This window comes from Topomyia yanbarensis, chromosome 2, assembly GCF_030247195.1.
Source record: "Topomyia yanbarensis strain Yona2022 chromosome 2, ASM3024719v1, whole genome shotgun sequence".
Taxonomy (NCBI): domain Eukaryota; kingdom Metazoa; phylum Arthropoda; class Insecta; order Diptera; family Culicidae; genus Topomyia; species Topomyia yanbarensis.
The window spans coordinates 317,632,624-317,653,740 of record NC_080671.1 but is presented as its reverse complement, the minus strand read 5'-3'; the positions used below and the strand labels follow the sequence as shown (position 1 = coordinate 317,653,740).

General features: G+C 36.8%; 1 protein-coding gene and 1 long non-coding RNA gene across 2 annotated transcripts; one reads left to right on the top strand and one right to left on the bottom strand.

The window, feature by feature from the left end:
- Positions 1-4,243: 4,243 nt before the first annotated feature.
- LOC131681053 (uncharacterized) lies at positions 4,244-5,025 on the bottom strand. Its single transcript, XR_009303873.1, has 3 exons — positions 4,915-5,025; positions 4,638-4,856; positions 4,244-4,577 (listed from the first exon to the last, which is right to left on the bottom strand). It is a non-coding gene; the product is annotated as an uncharacterized LOC131681053 (long non-coding RNA).
- A 3,139-nt stretch (positions 5,026-8,164) lies between these two features.
- Positions 8,165-11,824, top strand: LOC131683696 (protein unc-45 homolog B). The gene is made up of 3 exons (XM_058965919.1): positions 8,165-8,360; positions 8,588-10,124; positions 10,183-11,824. Exons 2-3 carry the CDS (start codon positions 8,790-8,792, stop codon positions 11,695-11,697), a joined length of 2,850 nt encoding a protein of 949 aa, XP_058821902.1. The 5' UTR covers positions 8,165-8,360; positions 8,588-8,789; the 3' UTR covers positions 11,698-11,824.
- Positions 11,825-21,117: the final 9,293 nt, after the last annotated feature.

Sequence of the window (21,117 nt, the reverse complement as noted above, 5' to 3'; positions counted from 1 at the left end):
CTTATCCTCTAATGGGGATCTTTTGTATTACAGTAACAACAATATGCCAAGTGTCCTTAAATTTTCATATTTGTGCTATGAATCTGCCTTTCGATATCTTGGATCAAAATTCAAAAGTCGAGAATGTACTTCGTAAGCTTGATGTGAAATATGACGCTAACGAGATTTGACCAAATACAAATATTTGGTATTTGATTTGACAATTCTTTGAGTTATTGTTTGCAAGATGTAGGTATTGTAGGACATATATTGAAATGAATATTAATATTGGTTGCCTTTAAATCCTGCAGATAATTAGGGGACATAAGCCGAGGATAAGCAGCAGACAAGGTTAACGGCCAATTTCTTCACTTGCGTGAAAACCAGTTTTCAGCGAAAACCGGTTTTCGAATGGTTGGTTTTCAAAATATACCTTTCTTTACACTGGTTTTCGAACTGAAAACTGATTTTTGGAAATGGGTTTCCGCCGAAAACTAGGTTTTAACGAAACCCATTAATTCGAGGGTTTCGCGCGCAGAAAACTGGTTTTCGGGTTAATTTTATTTCTTCACAAAATATTTGTTACATAGATTCTGCCATTGATAGCAAACTTTGTATTCTGAGTGGAAGAAGGATGCAATCTGTAATCAATTGGGTGTTGTTTCCAGAGCTTTTTCATCGTCATATTATTGATATGGATTGGATCTTTAGAGATGAGGATGTTGACAATGAGTTTAATGTACGACGACCTTATAGAATACGCCTTCAAGTTAAATTAATAATAGGGACGATTTTGAATTTTACTGTCGTTTTCGCATGACTAAACAAACCTTATTTCTGTGTTGAATTTGATCGCACCGGCTTTGCAACATCCGCAACCACGGTAATGTTTAATTTCTTCAATTGCATTTTATTGTATTTTAAAATGTTTTTTTTCTAATTTATGCAGCTCCAGATACATAACTCCTGAAGTGCAATTGCTTATTTTATTGAGATTTATGGCATCAGGAAGCATGCAAATTGTTGTTGCAGATATAGCTCGCGTTTCACCAGCCACAATTTGTCGCGTTCTACCTAAAGTATGTATGGCATTATTGGAGTATTTGACGACGTATGTAAAAATGCCGGAAACTAACGGAGAACGTCAAGCAGAAGCAACCGCGTTCCATTCAATTGCTGGTTTACCTTGCACGCAGTGTTGTCATAATCATAATCAAAAAAGTAAAAATCAATGATCACCGTCGCAAAAAAATCATCGACGATAATCGTTTTCATTATTACCACCTGACATCACAATCCTTATAACTTGATATACAGAGAACGATGTTGATCTAGTATTCTCGTTTTCAATTTTATGTGGCCGTTGTCATCCATTACTGTTCACACAACGGTAACCAAAATAAAATCATCACGTGATTGCTACACATTTGAGTAGAAGAAATTTTATTAAAAGATCGTGAACAATTTTTCTCAGCGTTGGATGATCTGTCTCTGGCTAAACTCTCTCATCATATTTTGTAGGCTCTATTAGTAGAAGACACAACTAATGGCATTTTCGTTTTTGACAATGCACTACACTGGTGTAGTCGATGTTACACTCACTCAAACTCCCTAAAGCAAAGAAACCGTGTGAAGTTTCCGGGTTTCTAGTGTTTTGGCGACTTCGGTGATCACGATGTAAGCCCTGTTGGGCTGTTGGTCAACTAAAATCCTAACACTCAAACATGTTAAATAGTATGGGGACATGTACTATTTGTACTATAACGTTAAATTAATATTTTTATTTGGTTCGCTGCATACGAGAACATTTCCCCCCTAAACAAATGTGTTGGGCCCTAATTACCTTCCCGCATCTCCCGTTATATTCAGCTCTAGTTGTTTAATCGCAGCTACTGCCAAATGGCAGACGAAACTGATATAGCAGTTTATGCGCATAATAAAATAATCAATATCATACATCATTGATAATTGGTGAGATTGATTTTTCTTTAGATGATTTTATGAGTTCGTGTGAAAGAAAAACTTATCACGATGATGAGATCGAAGAAGGCGTAATGGATGTCACATTTTCATTGTATTGCTAAACTCATCCGTGATTTTGCTGATAATCAATATCGAGTAAGAGAATCACTAGTAATTTTATGCGTTACCGATTTTTGATTTTTTGATAATTTCCCAACACTGCTTGCACGGTTGGAGCCATTGACTGCACGCATATAAAAATACAATCTCCAGGTGGTCGAATGGTAAATTATTTCTCCGTTGTATTTTGTGAGAATGCACAAATTCTTTTTGCAGAGTGAGGTTTTTCGCAACCGCAAAGGTTACTTTTCGCTAAATGTACAAACCATCTCATCGGCAAACCTGAAAGTATCGAACATTGTTGCACGATGGCCAGGATCAACGCACGATCAAATCATTTTTCGTCAATCACAAATCCATAATCGATTCGAAGCTGGAGATTTCGGTCGATATATTTTAATTGGTGATTTCGGTTACGCTAGCACATTTTTCCTGGCTACGCCATACACTGAGAATAATCCACAAATAGTGCATGATCGTGGGATGCAACGCTATCAAACCGATATTATCAGTACCGGAAATGTTGTTGAACGCCAATATGGATTAATTAAAAGGCGCTTTCCAGTGTTTGCCTACGGGATGCGGGTACGTGTGGAAACCGCGCAAAAAATTATTGTTGCTGCAGCTATACTACATAATATTTCCATAGATTCTCATGATCCGCAATTCGATACGACTGATATCGGGGTACTGCAGGAAAATTCTGATACAATTCCACCTATAAACGAAGTGCTATATCGCAGGCGAACGGCAAGGGACGAGCTCGTTGCTTCATATCGAGATGAAAACTAATTTGTTTGCGTTTAAATGATTTTACTCTCGTCAATAAAAGTAGAAGGGGAAATGAAAATAGAAACAGAACTGGAAGTAGATGCAAATTAAAAGTATACTATCGATTCACACCTTTATAATATACACTCTAAACTCCGAGCAGGAACTCACAATCGATCTCGTTATCGGACGGGATGACAACCGGCGCCGGCGAATAATCCATATCATTCAAATCATCGTATTCGATCAAATTTCTCATTTCTTCGAATCCATAGTCGTGATTATTGATACTGTCTTCCGTTGAAACGCTACACATTGCAACTGTTTCTGTACAAACTTCAGGGATTCTGGCATTATTTTCTACTGCTACGACTGATAATGATGGCAGTGTTGTTGCTAGTTGCATTGGCAAAGCAGCAATTGCCGAGTTCCAAAACTTTTTTCTTCTCGAACAATATGTCTTGTTGTTGTTTTGCATGGCGAATGTCAGCAATTCGCAATTCACTCTCATTTTGCCAAATCGATAAGCGAGTAGCATAACCTTTTTGTATCGCTGCTCTATGAATGGATTGCATCTCTTCGTGTTGTTTGATTACATCCTCGAGAAACTGTCGACGGCGTCTAACCAATTCCTCTTGCTGTATTTGTAATGTTGTAGTTTGTAAATTGTTAGCTTCAGTGCAATTGCGGGGTCGGCGTCTTTACTCGCCAGTCCTAGAATAGTGCTGAGATTTTCGATGACTACTTGGTGGATTTCATGTGTCATTGATTAGTTTCGTTGTGGCGATAGCTGTAACAGCTGCCATATCCGTATCAGCGGAATCAGATACATTAGCAGCAGTTGTGATGGAAATATTTGTGTCAGTTGTAGAACCCAATAAATTGTCTGCTGTTGCCGCCATCGTATTATTAAACGAGACATCGTCCGTTAAGTTTATACCGAGTTCCACACTAACCGCTTCCATCGGCAACCAATTCAACCCATCTATGTACGGTGTTGACCTCGGTGAAGCTCGCTGAGAAGTATCGCTGTTCTCCCTTGCTTATGAAGCGTTTTCGTTTAATTTTGTTTGTCGCGATCTGTCCACATTATCAGTGCTATCATAATCATATGACATCAAGCCATTAAAATATGCTGAGCCGTAATGGCTATGCAAAGACATCAGTGAACCAGTCATTTCAATGTGTAGCTCTTTTGGCATCGGTGTAGGCAAACCACCGCCCGTTTGGGTGTTCCCGAATAGAAATGTACAGTAACAAAACCTTGATTTTCACTGTGACAGTACAGTATTTTTACAATAATTTACAGTAAGTTTTAGTGTTATGCTACAATACAAAAACAATAAACTTTAACGTTTTTATAATAAATTTCAATGTAAAATAGACTTTTACAGTGAAAAAGGGGGGTGGTTATGTATCTTAACATTAAAAAAATCAGTTTTTCTACATACATTTTTTTCTCGAAAACAGTAAAATTTAATGTGAATGCACTGTATCAGTTTTTTGCTGAACAGTGAAATTTATTGTTACATGAAATTTTATTGTAAATCTACTGTGAGAACTTGGCATCGAACAATGTTGAAACAGTAATAACTATAATATTTATTATTTTATGATTGTTTGTAGGGTAAATGCTATTGTAAAATTCTATCCGGGTTGTTTCGCCGAGTTCATGCCGAATACATGCGCAACTCATACATAACTCGCTTGAATCGGGCTTTCAATGTTTGCATGTTACGTTTGTTCTAGAAAAGAAAACAAAAATAATTAGAACATATCGCCTAGCTAAAATAGTACATTTTTACGCTTGTTATAGCCTGAAAGTCCGCTTCAATAGTTTTCCACTCGTGTTCTCTTTGTTCCTTAGTACCCGCATTTGTCCTTTTATTTAAAATTGCACCAGTTCCATGCTTTAAAATTAAGTCGCACAAAGTTTCGGTCTCGTCTTGAGTCCATGGAGTCGATTGCTTCCTTTGTGGTTTGCTATCACCACCATCTATCTCAAGTTTGCGTTTTACCATTACCTGTGTATAAAAATACAGTTGATTTATATTGAATTAAAAGAGATAAAAATATACGTACTTTGCCTTCCTTGAACCGAAAACAAATAAATTAGCAGACCGATATTACCGAAAATACAAGCAGACTGGAAATGTTTTGGCCTGAGGTTTGATTAATGTCAAAATCATAAGATTGGAGTATGTTCACAGCTTTCAAAACCGTTTTGTACGCTAAAACTGGTTTTCATTAAAACCGGATTTGGAATTCGCGAAACCTGCGACTACAATCGAAAACTTGGTGAATGTAAATAGTTTTCATTTTTTTCCAAAACCGGTTTTCACGAAAACCACACGAAAACCGGTTTTGACTGAAAACTAGTTTTCAGATAAGTGAAGAAATCGGCCGTAAAGGTTCAACAAACTTCACCTTGCGAATCTATCGATGCTGCTCTGAAATCAGTTTCAGTTATGAAAATGAAATTATTATGACAATAGATAAAGGAATAATTTAGTCAGTACTCTCAGCTGAACCTTTTCCAATATCAAATGTGTTGACGTTTTCTGTAGATTCTTAGTGTATCAATACTCGAGTACGCATCCGCTTCCATCTAATACCAACGAACAATTCATTTATATTGTCGGAGGGTGTGCTTTGCTAAAGAACATTGTATTAAAAAGTATCAATTAAAAGCTGGGCTGATCAAACATAACTACGACGTTGTGGTCGTAAACGCTTCCGAATAGCTTTGCTCAATGTCTAACAGGTGGAACACATAATTTGAGGGACACACGGACGTTATTAATAACGGAAAAATGCCACAACCAACGGTACGAATAACACAAAATGGTACCCTGAAATACTAGGCATTATATAAATAAGGTATCAGGCAGTAGAGCATATACCATTACTTATTCAAAACTTTTGCTTCGTTACTTCTCGCATTTTTCACTAACCTTTGTTTTGACAATCTCGTGTCGGAATATTTTCTTTTATAATATTTTTTTATAATAGACTACTACGGGCGGATATCAATTATTGAACAGTGGCGCCACAGCGTTCTGCGTGGTTTCTGCACACTAACATATTTGTAATTTGATATGTAAGCGATGGTGAAATTTAGAGTGTTATGGCTGTTTTTCTGTGATAATACACTCAAAAGCAGGGATACCAGGCATATTTTTCAAATGTCAAACATTTCATGAAAAAATGTCTTCATTTGTCTTCACCGACCAGGATTTTGAATCGGTTTTAGATTTTGAGGTAGAATTCTGCCAGAAATCGGTCAGACAACCGAAACAAATTTGTCTTCTAAATGAAAAACCCGTCTTCACACACAGCAAACTTGCATTACCTAGCAGTAGGTAATTTTAAATCTGTACATCCTACTTCCTTCAACGAAAAACGAAAGAGAGGGAGTCCAAATTTACCCAAAAATAATGAGATATTTCCCAAAGCCGACTAAACTTCATCCCATTAATTTTGAGTAAAAAAATCATTCCCTCTCGCTTGTTTTCCGGCAGTGAAATAAGGACAGCAAATTAAAATTACCTACTGGTAGGTAATGGATTTTAAGTGTGCAGCCTTTCAAATGTCTTCAAAATGAAGACAATGTCATGTCTTCACATATGGCATCCCTGCTCAAAAGTTTTAAATTCAAATGTTCCCACCTTTCTTTCTCTTCATCTTGGCCTTAATCTGTCATGGACAGGGTGGCCAGACCTACCGATTTATCGATAATCCTACCGATTTTCGTCTTCCCTACCGATTCTCAGACGACCATGGCAAAACTACCGATATTTTGTTATTCCTACCGAAAACTACCGATTTTTATTGATTTTGGACACATCCTACTCAACATTCATTTTTTGGGTTGGATTTGGGCAGAGATCTGTATTGTCAGTATTTTACAATTCTCGACAAACATATGATTACGGCCTAAAAGCCAACTGTCAAAATCCACTTTGAATGGAAATTCCAGACCAACCGTTACTAGTCGAACACAGTTCACAACAGTTTATGAAAGAGAAAACTTTTCTCTTTCGTTTGTTATCAACATCTGTGTTTGGCCTGTAACGGTTTGTCCGGAATTTCCATTCAAAGTGGATTTTGACAGTTGGATTTTAGGCCGTAATCATATGTTTGTCGAGAATTCTATGTCAATACTACGTTTTTTGGGACAATAACCCGGCCTACCGATAACTACCGATAAACTTTTAGTGACCCTACCGATACTAAGGAATTCTATCTGGCCACCCTGGTCATGGATGACAGTAGAAAGAACACAAAAAATCAACACCGGGACCTCTGAATACCTAGGATAGGATCCGCCAGCTCTGTCTTCTGTTTTTGAACCAATTCTGAACCAGCTCGTGATTGGACGAAAGTGACATAGGCAAACCTTCGGCTTGGAAACTAAAAGTACCAAAGGGCTGCTTGGAAGTGTTGTCATATTGTGATATCAAACATAAAACGACGATTGTTAACCGTGTTGATTTTTTTGTTTTCTCGAGATACCGCTTTCTTTCTATAACATCCGTCTGTAATTATGAAGTGCAGGCATTATTTGGCAGACGAAATCAAACATATTATCCAGAACTGAAATTCCCGAGAGATCCGGTAGCGCGGTTATCGTGGATTCTGTTCTGTGTGCGGAGTAATGCGGAAATGCCTCTTTTCGAAATCAACAGGCTGTGTAGCGTAAGTATGAAAATATTTTGAACATCATGTAAAAATTGTCTTTGTTCCAGTACCGAGTAAATTGGAAGTACTGAGCAAACAGGGAGAAAGTTATCCCGGAAGTCGCTTCTTGTTCTTCCTTTGGTATTATCGATACAGTTGAATTGTACAGTTTTCAACTGAATCGATCATCGGTGTAAATAGGAGAGTGTATTTTCTACTGCTGTTTTCTCCGAAACAATCACATGTAAAAACCTATACATTCCTCCAAAACAAAAATTAAACCTTGCAGAAAAGTAGTTTTAGAATATTTAAAATAAATCCGAACAGAGAAAATTATTCTTGTGACAGAGGTTGCTTGACTCAGAAAGCAACTTACAAAAATGAAGAGGCGTGAAGGTATTTTTCGTAATGTCCAACAACGAATATATATTATTTTGTTTTGCTGTATTCCGATGGAAAAAATCGTTATGATCGTTTAAATGCGGATATAAAGACTAAATCTTTGATTTTTCCATGAAATTGGTACATAATATAGAATATTTTAATCAGAACAAATATACGACCGAAACAAAACAAATATTTTGGCAACATTGGTCGAGTGGGGGTATGTCGTTTTCAACAGGGATTAGTAAAATATAAGAAGAAGCCAGCTGGCGGATCCTATCCTAGCTGAATACTTCGATTGCTTACGGTGAACGGGAATTCGGTGAATGCACCTGCTTAATAAAAAAGAATCTACTCAAATCAACAGACCGCAAGAAATTGCTTCGTTTGCGTGTGTTTATACAGAAATAAATTAAACGATTAGTGCGGACTAGTTTCATTTTTTAACATCCACATTGCAAGAGGTACGTAACTTCATCACAATTAAGTCATTTTTATTTTGTTTATTAAAATATTTCGTAAACAAAACATACAATATTTTTGCATTTTCATCTATTTAATTATGTTTTGTACTAGAAAGATTTTGTCAAAATAGTTTACTCACATACACCCAATCGAGTGTTCATTTTGGTGATTGAGATTCTAAAAATATCCCGAGTTTTCACGATTTTACTTTCTTTCATTTCAACAGTGGCAGCAGCAAGTCGCACGTTTTTCTTTAAGTAACTCAGAACGAACCAACTAGAATCGACGAGAAGTTTAGCTCTGGTTTCGCAATTATTCATTCCGTTCAAGAGGTACTATAAAAGCAATTGTAACCTCCCTCCAGTTGGTTAGTTTATCATTTGAAACAAATTCATCACAAGCAACATAGTTAAAGTTTTCTTATAAAAATGGTCAGTGAAACGATGTCAAATCAGCAGGACGATCCAAACGTTTGCAAGGAACGAGGTAACGAGGAATTTAAAAATGGTTTCTGGGAATCTGCAGTGTTGTGGTATACCAAAGCGATTAAGATGGGTGAAAAGCACAAAGATCTACCCGTATACTACAAGAACCGTGCCGCAGCTTATCTGAAGCAAGGTAATTTCGAAAAGGCCCTGGATGATTGCAGCAAATCATTGAATGGTTGTCCGAACGACCCGAAAGCTCTGTTCCGCAGATATCAAGCCTATGAAGCATTGGAAAGGTACGAAGAAGCATATAAAGACCTTCGCACGGTTCACACGCATGATCCTAACAACAAAACCATTAAGCCGCACTTGGAAAGGATGCATGAGATTGTACAGGAACGAGCTCGCTCGAGGGCTCAAACATCTAACAAGGTAGCTCAGATGTTTCAGATTGCGTTCGATTTAACTGCGGCCACTGATAAACGGGAACAAGCGATGAACAATATAGTAGTGCTGGCTCGTGAATCTGCTGGAGCCGAAGTGATGCTGAAGGAAGGTTTGATCACACGTATCGGGAAACTGTTGAAAGTGGAAAAGAATAACAGCATCGTTGTGAACGCTATCCGTGCAATTGATGAGGTATGCTCAAAAAGCCAGGATCGTACGAAAACGGTTATCAAGGAGCTGGGAATTCCATGGTTTTTGCAAATTTTGGACAGTAACATCGAAGATCGCGTATCAGCTTCGCAGCATTGCATGCAGACCGTTCTCAATTCGCTGACGGGTATGGAAAACAAAGAGGACACGAAACCTATCAAGGAATTGGTAGAAGCCAACCAGAAACTAATAGACACACTTCTTACCTGTCTGGTTTATTCCGTGACCGAACGTACAATAACGGGAATGGCTCGGGATGCCATCATGGAGCTGTTGATTAGAAATGTGCACTATAAAACTATTGACTGGGCAGATAAACTGGTCGACATGAAGGGTCTGCTGCGATTGATGGAGGTCTGTTCCGAGCTTGAAGAGTACAAGTATGAGAGTGCGATGAACATCACTCCTTCGTCGAGAACTATTGCATCGGTCTGTTTGGCTCGCATCTATGAAAATATGTACTACGATGCCGCCCGTGAAGTGTTCACAGAACAAATTTCGGATTTCGTTAAGGACAAACTGCTGACTCCAGACCATGAATCGAAGGTACGGGTAACGGTTGCAATTACTTCCCTGCTGTTGGGCCCCCTGGATGTGGGTAATACAATGGTTTCAAGAGAGGGAATTATGCAGATGATTTTGGTTATGGCGCAGTCGGATAATCTATTAGAGCAAAAGGTATATTTTTCTTTGTCGTTTTATTATCACTAGTTTAAACTTAAACATTTATTTACAGGTCGCTTGTGAGTGCATCATTGCTGCAGCCTCTAAGAAGGATAAAGCCAAGGGACTTGTTCAATCCGGGGCGGAAATTTTGAAGAAGCTGTATTCTTCTAAAAACGAAGAAATTCGGGTCCGTGCATTGGTTGGTCTATGCAAGTTAGGTAGCTCTGGTGGTTTGGATGCTTCTATTCGCCCGTTTGCTGATGGTTCAACTAAAAAACTGGCCGAGGCCTGCCGTAAGTTTCTGGTCAAGCCCGGCAAGGATAAAGATATCCGTAAATTTGCAGTTGAAGGTTTGGCATACTTAACGCTCGATGCCGATGTGAAGGAAAAAATGGTGGAGGATCGGGCTGCAATTCAAGGATTGATAGAGCTAGCTAAAACTGGAGATCAGTCAGCTATTTATGGTGTGGTTACAACGTTGGTCAATTTGGTGAATGCTTACGAAAAACAAGAGATCCTTCCTGAGCTAAAACAGTTGGCCGCATTCGCAAAGCACCATATTCCAGAAGAACATGAGCTGGATGATGCCGATTTCGTAAGCGGCCGAATAATTGTTCTAGCCAATGAAGGAGTAACGGCTGGGTTGGTTGCACTTTGTAAGACAGAGAGTGACAATAGCAAGGAAATGATTGCCCGAGTTTTTAATGCACTTTGTGGAGAACAAGAGGTGCGGGGTAAAGTTGTACAGCAGGGTGGTGCTAAAGTGTTGCTTCCGCTATCTCTAAAGGGCACCGACAATGGAAAAAGACATGCTGCACAGGCTCTTTCACGTATCGGAATTACCATCAATCCAGAAGTAGCATTCCCAGGCCAAAGAAACTTGGAAGTCATAAGACCTTTAATGAATCAACTTCATCCGGATTATTCATCGCTGGAGAACTTTGAGGCTCTAATGGCCCTTTGCAATTTGGCGGCAATGAATGAATCCACACGACAGCGTATATTGAAGGAATATGGACTCAGTAAGATCGAATCCTATTTGGGAGAAGATCACACACTGCTCCGGCGTGCCTCCACTCAGGTCATTTGCAACTTGGTTCAATCCCCGGATGTTGTAGCATCACATGAGAAAGAAAACGATCGTGTGAAATTACTCGCTCTTTTAACGCAAGAGGAAGACGAGGAAACTGCGATGGCAGCATCAGGAGCGCTGGCTTATCTCACGGCAGTCAGTGAGAAATGCTGCGAAAAAATGTTCTCTCCTGCATCCTGGTTGGAGATCTTCCAAACGCTAGTAGCGAACCCAAGTCCAGAAGTTCAGTACCGTGGAATGGTCATAATTTACAATGTGGTGAAATCAAACAAAACACTGGCTGAGAGAATTTTTGATACTGAGCTGTTGCGAATGTTGTATGGTGCTACTCAACTCAATGATGAGAAACGTGCCAAAGCGATTGAAATGGCAGAGAAGTGCCTCAAAATAGCTGAAGAATATCGACTGATTGAGGAGAACAAGGATGCTCTTGAACCAGATGTTTTCCAGCAGCATCAGCAGGAGGCGACCATTGAAGAGCTTGATGATTAAATAAACAATAAGGGTATTTTTATCCGTACTTAAAGTGCATTATCGTGAAAGCAGTTTGCTTTCATTGTTTCTTAATTTATTTTATGGTCATAAGAATTTATACTACCATTGTTACACAATAGAATTAATTGTATTTTGTAACGAATAAATTGATTTTTTTCGGAAAGTTGCATTTAATATATCTTTTTTTGATGTAGAATATTTTTATTCTTTTATTCTCTAAATCTTCGGTAATTACCGTACAGACGTATTTGAACTTAAATGTTTCATATTAATGGCTTATATTTATTTTTGGACACGTCAAATCGAACACAACAAATCTCGCTAAATTTGCGCCAACATCTGTCGATTGGGTTATTTGTACCATACACAATTCGCTGAATGAGGATCCATAACATAGTGGGGCACCCAACCACCCCATCGCCCTGAAATTCTTTTATTTAGCTCTGAAAGAGAGAGAGAGAGCGTTTTGTTTTTTCTGTGATCATTGTATGCATAAAACTGGAGCGCCTGTACATCATTGAAATGATGCCGGGCGGCAGTCATGGAATATATTGCTTCGAGCTGACAGAGCCTAGCAACTACTACGAGGTGAGAAAGCAAACGGACGATTTTTAACTTAACTTAAAAATGCTGTGAAGTTTTCATCAAATTCGGGCCACTTTTGAGGTTTTGTCCGACTTTTGTTTGGGAGGTGATCACTGTGTAGCGGTTTCAACGATGAGCTTGTTGAGTTCGCACTCCTGGATGACTGCTCGCGTACAGATTTGCCAGTTTATGTTCAGCATACGTTACACTGTCTGAGTACCTCAGCCTGTACCACACACCTGGGTTGTTGCGGACCTCCACACCAACCCAAAGTTACTGCGAACAGAAGTGTCTTGTGAGTATAGCTTGCTGCTGCGTCCCGGTCAAACCATTCGGAATTTGATTCGGAATCCTGAATGGAGTCATTGTGGATTCCAAATCAAATGCAACAACCGATTCTGAGTCGGAATCGGTTGTTGCATTTGATTTGGAATCCATAATGACTCCATTCAGAAATCCGAACCGGTTCCGGAATGAGTTTAACTGGGGTGTAGCGAAGACTACACACTAAGAAGACTGATATCTCTTTCCTTCCCCCATACAAACGAGAAGCGACAGAGATTACAGCACCTCTATCGTATGAAGCTAGGAAGCTTAATGTAAAAGTGTATATGTGTGTGTGCATCACTATGGAAAGTACCACCTTTACCCGCAAGTGGCGTTGCTGTTGGTGTCTCCAGATTTTGGACAGAGTTGCCAGTCTTCTTGATATGCAGTCTTCGGGTGTAGTGAACCTTTTTCTTCGCGCTATAATACATTAGCGGTGTTGTCCACAACTTTGGAGTCAACAAATTCGCCTTCTCTTGCGTTATTGTTCGCGTTCGTGTCTTGATGGGTACAGCTTTCAAGATGCTAGAAGTTTTTATTTGTTTATTGCTCTTACGGGCCGCTGTCGTAAATCCGTGTTAATCGGAATATATTGTGCTGGTTGTTGGTTTGGACAAAACTATACCAATCGTTATTATTTCGTTATCGATACAGGAAGCTAATTTCGATATACAAAGTGCACCAGCTAGTTATTAGCCACTTGTGTTTTATCAACATCTTTGGTGTTGGTAGTAGTTGGTTGATTTTTCTTAGCGATTTCCAAGCCTTGTTTTCCGTAATGTGCCGTCTGGTTCCAAAACTGGCACGTAGGAATCTGACCAGGGTAGGTGCACAGCGTTATTTGCCAACCGCATTTTAACAACACCGTTGGGAATGACACTAAATTTTTTCCTCAAGTAACCGATTCCACTTCTCCATATTTTGACATAAATCTTTTAAGGGGCCGTACACAAATGACGTAGCTTTTTCGGCGATTTTTGACCCCTCCCTCCCCCCTTGTAGCATTTTGTCACAAAATTCTAACCTCCCCATGTAAATAACGTAGCATTTATCTATCCTCCCGCCTCATCCTGCACAACGCAGCTGGGGTATGCAAAAAATTACATATGTTTTTCAATTATTTTAAATACATGTTCTTTCAAAATGTTTGACAACTTTTATCAACATTTTTACATTTCTTACAAAAGAAATGTATAGGATTCGCTCAAACTTTGAAAACTTTTTCCGAGGCCCGGAGGGCCGAGTCTCATATACCAATCGACTCAGCTCGCCAAATTGAGACAATGTCTGTATGTGTGTGTGTGTGTGTGTGTGTATGTGTGTATGTGTGTATGTATGTATGTACAAAATGTCATGTAATTATCTCAGCAATGGCTGAACCGATCTTAATGAAATTAGTTTCAAATGAAAGGCCTAACGTTGCCATTTGACACTATTATTTTTGATTTTCGATATGTTGTTTACTTTCTGAGATATGGGCGATTTTGTCAAAACACAGCAGGTTTTTTGCGAATAACTTTTGAAAATTACAATATTGTCCAACAAACTTCACATTTATAGAAAGCTTGTTAAAATACCTTTCGAACAAGCTATAGATTGTCTAAATCCGTGCACGAGCGGCGGAGATATTAAACATTTTGTATTTTTAGTCCTCGCTTACCAATTTCCACTAACTAAAAATGAAATTGTTTCATACAGAGTATTGCTTTACTGGTGTTTTAGGGGCAAAACTAAACCGATTTTGAATATCGGGGTATGAAAACACATCTACGTGATTCAAGGAATTCGATGTTGAGAACATTTTGTGAATTACCTTTATAATAAATTAACTATTTCTCAAAAATCAATATATAAGTTCACTTCAAAGACAAAATAATGTGTTGATAAAGAAACAGTGAGTTCTAGTATTTATCTCTTGGATTAGGCATTACGTTCAATCATGAGGTAAATGTTGGATGGTATATCAATACACAGATCAACAAGTAATTCACCTAGTAGTGAGATAAAAGATTTCTCATATAATTATACTCGTGGCGTCACCGAAAGCAACTGTATGTTTTAAGCCCAAAAGTCTAGCAAAAATTTAGCTCTTTTCCTTTTACTACTCACAATAATTATGACAAGAATGAAAGAAATCAATATATCATAATAATATACCTATAAAAATAATGTCACTGCATTAACCATCATTTGCCATTCTTCACACGCCCCCACCCATCTCTCTCTCTCTCTCTCTCTCTCTCTCTCTCTCTCCTTCTCTCTCTGTCTCTCTTCTATCGCATCTATCTAGCTATTTTTGTATCCATTTCTAAGTTGTGTGATAAGATCTTCTGCCAATCTGAAATATTTATTAATTGTAATTGCGAAAGTTTGAGAAAACAAAACTATTTTTTTGTCTGCTGCTACATCAACTCAATTTTAATTCAATTGTATTCAAAGCCTGTATCTACACTATGATTAAGGAAATTCATGGCTATATCCGAAAAATGTTTGGCTTAACTGGGTAATATGAAAGTTTGACGATGAAAATTTTCAAAAGAGACATTCCACGTGCGGTATTCAAACTATTCGTATCTCTATTGAATTTTGAACGAAATATATGCTCAAAGACTGAAAGCTGAAGCCAGCAGGATTGGTCTTGCCATCAACGTTTCGAAGACAAAATACATGAAAGGAAGAGGTTCTAGAGACGACATTGTGAACCTCCCACCCGAGTTCGGATTGACGGTGACGAAATCGAGATGGTCGACGAATTCATGTATTTGGGCTCACTGGTAACCGACGACAATGATAACAGTAGAGAAATTCAGAGACGGATCTTAGCGGGAAATCGTTCCTACTTTGGACTCCAGAGGACGCTCCGGTCGAACAAAATTCACCGCCGCACGAAGTTGATTATCTTCAAGACGCTAATTAAATCGGTGGTCCTCTACGGCCACGAGACCTGGACTATGCTCGTGGAGGACCAACGCCTTGGAGTTTTCGAACGAAAGGTGTTGTGTACCATCTATGGTGGCGTTCAGATGGAAGACGGAACGTTGCGCAGGCGAATGAACCATGAGTTGTATAAGCTGCACATTCGTTGTATTGGTACGAACTTTCATGAAAAATAACGGATCAAAGACCAAAAATATCCACAACTTAGATCCAGGAAAAGAAGTCACCCAAAGTACCCACTCTCGATGAGGGATGCAACTGCAATGTGTCTTCTAACTTATCGTCGTCCATAATTGGATATACTGAGTAGTTTGCATCATTTCTTTTTCACAGTATTGGTCTGTATAGGACTTATTTATCCATATTTTCTGCACGAGAATTCGGAACGAAACAATATGAAAGCTATGAGGATGAATGGAAAGAGACTGCATTGCAATCAACTGAATGCTATCGACATAGCCTAGACATTTCACACTATTTACTTCAATGCAAATAAAAACTTTGAAATATCTACCTGTCTCATTCACGAATCGCATTCTCCCTGTCGTTCGTCCATATCGTCCATATTTTTCATTGTTCAAGGGGCTTGAAAGCACATGTGACCTTGTCTCACTTTACTATATTCAATTGCGTGTTAAAATACTGGACCAGTAAATTCTATTCTGTACATAAATCCTTTTTTTCGGGAATATGTGACCAAAAAGTAAACTTCGAATTCCAAAGCAAATTGAACGTTCCAGGTTCCTGATAAATAATTAAGGTCCAACAATAAAGTAGAAACACCAGATAATCGTAAAACGACGCCGTCAAGTAAAGAAGCACGAAAACAAAAATAATAAAACCAAAAAAAGATGGAAGCCCTAGAAAGTCCATTGCATATTTATTAGCCTTTTCTCAGAAGATGGGATTTTCAAAACATTTCAAAACTTTTTGATGCAATGGTTCTCAAATTCGTACAATCCGGTTTATTCATTTTCTTAATTCAAAAATGTTTTTAGCTTCAAATATATGACCGCTTTATTTTAATTAATTATTTCATACCGTATCTTTTTATTCGTTTTGTTCATCTGCGTTCATTTTACTTATTTTATTCCTTTCATTCTTTGGATTCACTCTGACCAGTTTATTCTTTCTGTGTATTTTACTCATATCATTCATTTAACTTATTTTATTCATTGTTTTCATTGTATGCATTTTATTCATTTTTTCTAGTTTATTCATTTTGTTCAGTTTCTTCATTTTAATAATCTGACTACTTTTTCAGTTTCAATCATTTCATCCAAATAATTTATTTGATTTAATTTATTTCTTTATATTAATTTATAACCTTTTACCATTGTTCAATTTTTCATTTTAATCAATGCATTTAATTCTGCCAATTTTCTTCTTTTTATTCATTTTATTACTTCAGCTCATTTTGTTTATTTGATCGTTTGTTTTATTTATGCATTTCATTTATTTTTTACTTTATTCATATTGTTCATCCATTCTTTTTATTCATTCGATCCATTTCATTAATTTGATTCATTGTATTCACTGGATGAATTAAATCAATTTGATTCATTTGATTAATTTGATTAATTTGATTCTTGTGATTCATGTGATTCATTTGATTCATATGATTCATTTGAGTCATTTGATTCATTTGATTCAATTGATTCATTTGATTCATTTGATTCATTTGATTCATTTGATTCATTTGATTCATTTGATTCATTTGATTCATTTGATTCATTTGATTCATTTGATTCATTTGATTCATTTGATTCATTTGATTCATTTGATTCATTTGATTCATTTGATTCACTTGATTCACTTGATTCATTTGATTCATTTGATTCATTTGATTCATTTGATTCATTTGATTCATTTGATTCATTTGATTCATTTGATTCATTTGATTCATTTGATTCATTTGATTCGTGTGATTCATTTGATTCATTTGATTCGTTTGATTCATTTGATTCATTTGATTCATTTGATTCATTTGATTCATTTGATTCATTTGATTCATTTGATTCATTTGATTCATTTGATTCATTTGATTCATTTGATTCATTTGATTCATTTGATTCATTTGATTCATTTGATTCATTTGATTCATTTGATTCATTTGATTCATTTGATTAATTTGATTAATTTGATTAATTTGATTCATTTGATTCATTTGATTAATTTGATTCATTTGATTCATTTGATTCATTTGATTCATTTGATTTATTTGATTCATTTGATTCATTTGATTCATTTGATTCGTGTGCAGGCACGTAGCCAGAGGGGGGGCTAGGGGGCTAAAGCCCCCCCCGAAATTTTTCAAAAATAAATTTAAAAAACCGGTGACTTTTAACAAAACTTGTTGCTTATTTGGTTTGAACAAATTATTGAGAAAAAGTTAAAGAAGGCTATTTCTAACCACCGAAGGCAATGGTCACGAAATTCAGTGTGCTTTATGCTTTTGCTCGAGCCAGTGCGAAGCGAACAACAAAAAAGTAACTTTTATATTGTGTGCCTTGTCTGAAGAATACAAGAGACTGTTACTTTAATTGTAGCTGTAATAATCTGTCGAGATTAGTGATTAGCAGAAGCAAGAATTGGTACTCCAGCCAAATGCGGTGATTATAAAATTATTGATCATTCGCATCCTGAAGGTGTAAATAGAGATTAGACTTTCGGAAACCGGCTCTATCCAGTTCTATCATGGCAGGCATTTAGCGCTCAACAAATTAGTGCAGACGAAACCATTCATTTCGCACAACTTAAAGCACAAGGTTGTGTGTGACAATGCTATAATTAAGATCATTCTGTATATGGACTATGAGAAAATGAATGTTCCGCTACAAGATCGGATACCGCTTACTCGCAGATTAATGTCACATTTGGGAGAAATGGAATCTATTTGGAAGGGCAATTATTGAGGGCGAAAAGCAAGGAAGATATTCGCGAACATAAAGGCAGCAACTACGATGATGACACGGAAATGTACAATAGCGAGATAGAAATGAACTACTCCCCCCCAAGACATAGTTGGTGAGGAAAAAAATATTTCCTCGCCTCGTAAACAGGTTTCCACGTGCAATGGCTAAGCGCTTGCGCGAGATCTGTAGGACAACCACATAAACTCGTTATATTATTTTTATTGTTTACATAAGGAAATATATAAAAGACCCACGACCCAGTTTGTTATTTTTAAATGATAAGTTTTTGAATTGCACACAATTTTGAATTTCTGTATTAGGTCAGTGCACACTGTACACTCTGTTCTCTGTACACTACTCTGCGCTACACAAAAAGTATTTCAATTTATCTGAGAACGATTGAGCCGAGAATAGAATTTTCATTTCGCGTCATTTTAACGCAATACCATTTTTATTAACGCTTCATTTCATTGTTACGAGTAATTCGTTCCGTACTAATACACTGTTAATCCGTAAATCCGTGATATTTTCGACAAACGTGCAAAAAAAATTCTTTTAAAAGTGGATTGGGCAAAAAGTGGTAAAATAATAGGCAATCACGAAGAGGGACTAAAATGTTGGGACTGATTGAATCTATAAGTCAATAAGTTGGGATAACAGTTTCGATTTCATGTCTTAAGTATGTGACAGTCTTTCGTTCCGTTTTTGCTCGTCATGGAATAAAATGAGAGAGATAATCTTAAATAAGAGAGCAAAGAGAGGAAAAAATCAACCAATCTAAATCGATCCAAGATCACTCTTCTATCTTTACTATACACTCAACACGAGTTCTTTCCGAATTGCGCTCTGATCTTCTCATTTCGTCTTCGTTGCGTTAGGTGCAACAACTTTAATTGAAACTTTTTCCCAAATAGTGATAAAACAAACATGTAATCAGACAAACATTACAACTTTCTTCAAGAAATCATACATCTCTTCCAATCTTGATGATGATTGAAAAAAATCAAGAGCTAATTATTTTTATTCACAAACAAACCTATTACTAAACAGATTAGTGTTCATATTTGTTTAATGAATTGGCAAAGAGTTTTGCAAAAGTTTTACAGGAAACGGATAATTTGCTGTAATTTAAAACAGACAACTCTAAAAGAAAGCCTCGGCAAATTAGGTGCAAGTGCGATGTGTTCTCTTCCATGTGTCGGAAGCAAGTGATGCTGAAATTATTATCTATGTTTATAGTGTCTAGTTATTTTGGTGGTGTCATCAATGTTATATTTACCAAATTTTATGTAAATTAGAAGCATTGAGTAATCAGTGCTAAGTAATTTTCTTTCGATTTGTGAATAGATTCTGAGCAGTTTCGCTCAGTAGATTAAATTCTGGGTAGTTTCCATTAGTAGATTAAATCATTGAAATATATATTTGACATTGTCCAAAACCCCACGAATTCCGAAATAAAACCTTCAAATAAATAAATTAAAAACAAAATGTTCAAATATAATATTTACTTAATCTAGGTAATCTTCTCAAGTTACAACGGTTTTGCAAGATTGTCAAAAGTCAATAGAGCTAAGGCATTCTTGCTTTGTAGTGAAATCAGTAGTTTTTGCACTCACTTTACATTTTGACTTTTACTATAGTTTTAGGGATCTAGGAAAATCAGTCTACGATATTTTTAATTCATAAGTACAATTATCATAAAAAGTACCTAAAAAGAATCAACTTAAATAGATAAAAAGATAGTTATTCTGAGTTGCCTGATAATGTTGTCGAAGATAGTCTTTAACCCATTACCTATGAGAGTCAAATGAAAAAAACATGTGTTTTTTTAGGGGTTGTTTTGATTACGACATGATCAGTATCATTTAAATTGAAAATTTCATAAAGTCGAGTTAACGCAAACTTCGGATGAAGTCAAAGAGCTAGTAATAGTAGAAAGAAACCTGATCATGAAAATAGGAGTTGAACCTATTTTCTGCATCTACAAATCGCCTGCCTTATCAGAAGATTTGAAGCAAATTTCGACATTCACTTTGTTCGGACATTCTTTGCAACGGTAAACTTTGATTTCACACTGATATATTCCTATTCATGGGGACAATCTTGACGTTGGTTTCGTTCTTCTGATTAGCAAATGCGTGTAAAGTTTCATGAGACGGGTTTTTGGATATTTTTCTACTCATTCCAATTTAGCGTCTTCTACAAGGTGTATCGAATGTGTAGCATTTTCAAGCAGCGTAGCATTTTCAAGCAGCCCTTAATACTTTGAGCTCTTGACTATTCATTTTTGTAACTAGAGAAATTTCTAACTTGTAAATCAAAAATAATCAAATTTAATTCGTCGATGCACTATAGCCTTTCTTGTAACAGGCAACATATTATTAGAGTTTTTAGTGTCTATTGTCTTATTTTTGGAATTGTTTTCACTAAGAACTTTTCATAATTACGTTCAGTTTCCAGTGATTGTTTCAAGTCATCAGAATTAATACATTTATGCAATAATTTTTAAGCCCCTCCCGAAACAAAATCCTGGCTACGGGCCTGTTCGTGTGATTCATTTGATTCATTTGATTCATTTGATTCATTTGATTCATTTGATTCATTTGTCTCATTTGAATCATTTGATTCATTTGATTCATATGATTCATTTGAT

Coding starts and splice junctions, on each gene's coding strand:
- LOC131683696 (XM_058965919.1), top strand. CDS start 8,790: ATGGTCAGTGAAACGATGTCAAATCAGCAGGACGATCCAAACGTTTGC. Junction 10,125..10,182: donor ATAATCTATTAGAGCAAAAG/GTATATTTTTCT, acceptor ATTTATTTACAG/GTCGCTTGTGAGTGCATCAT.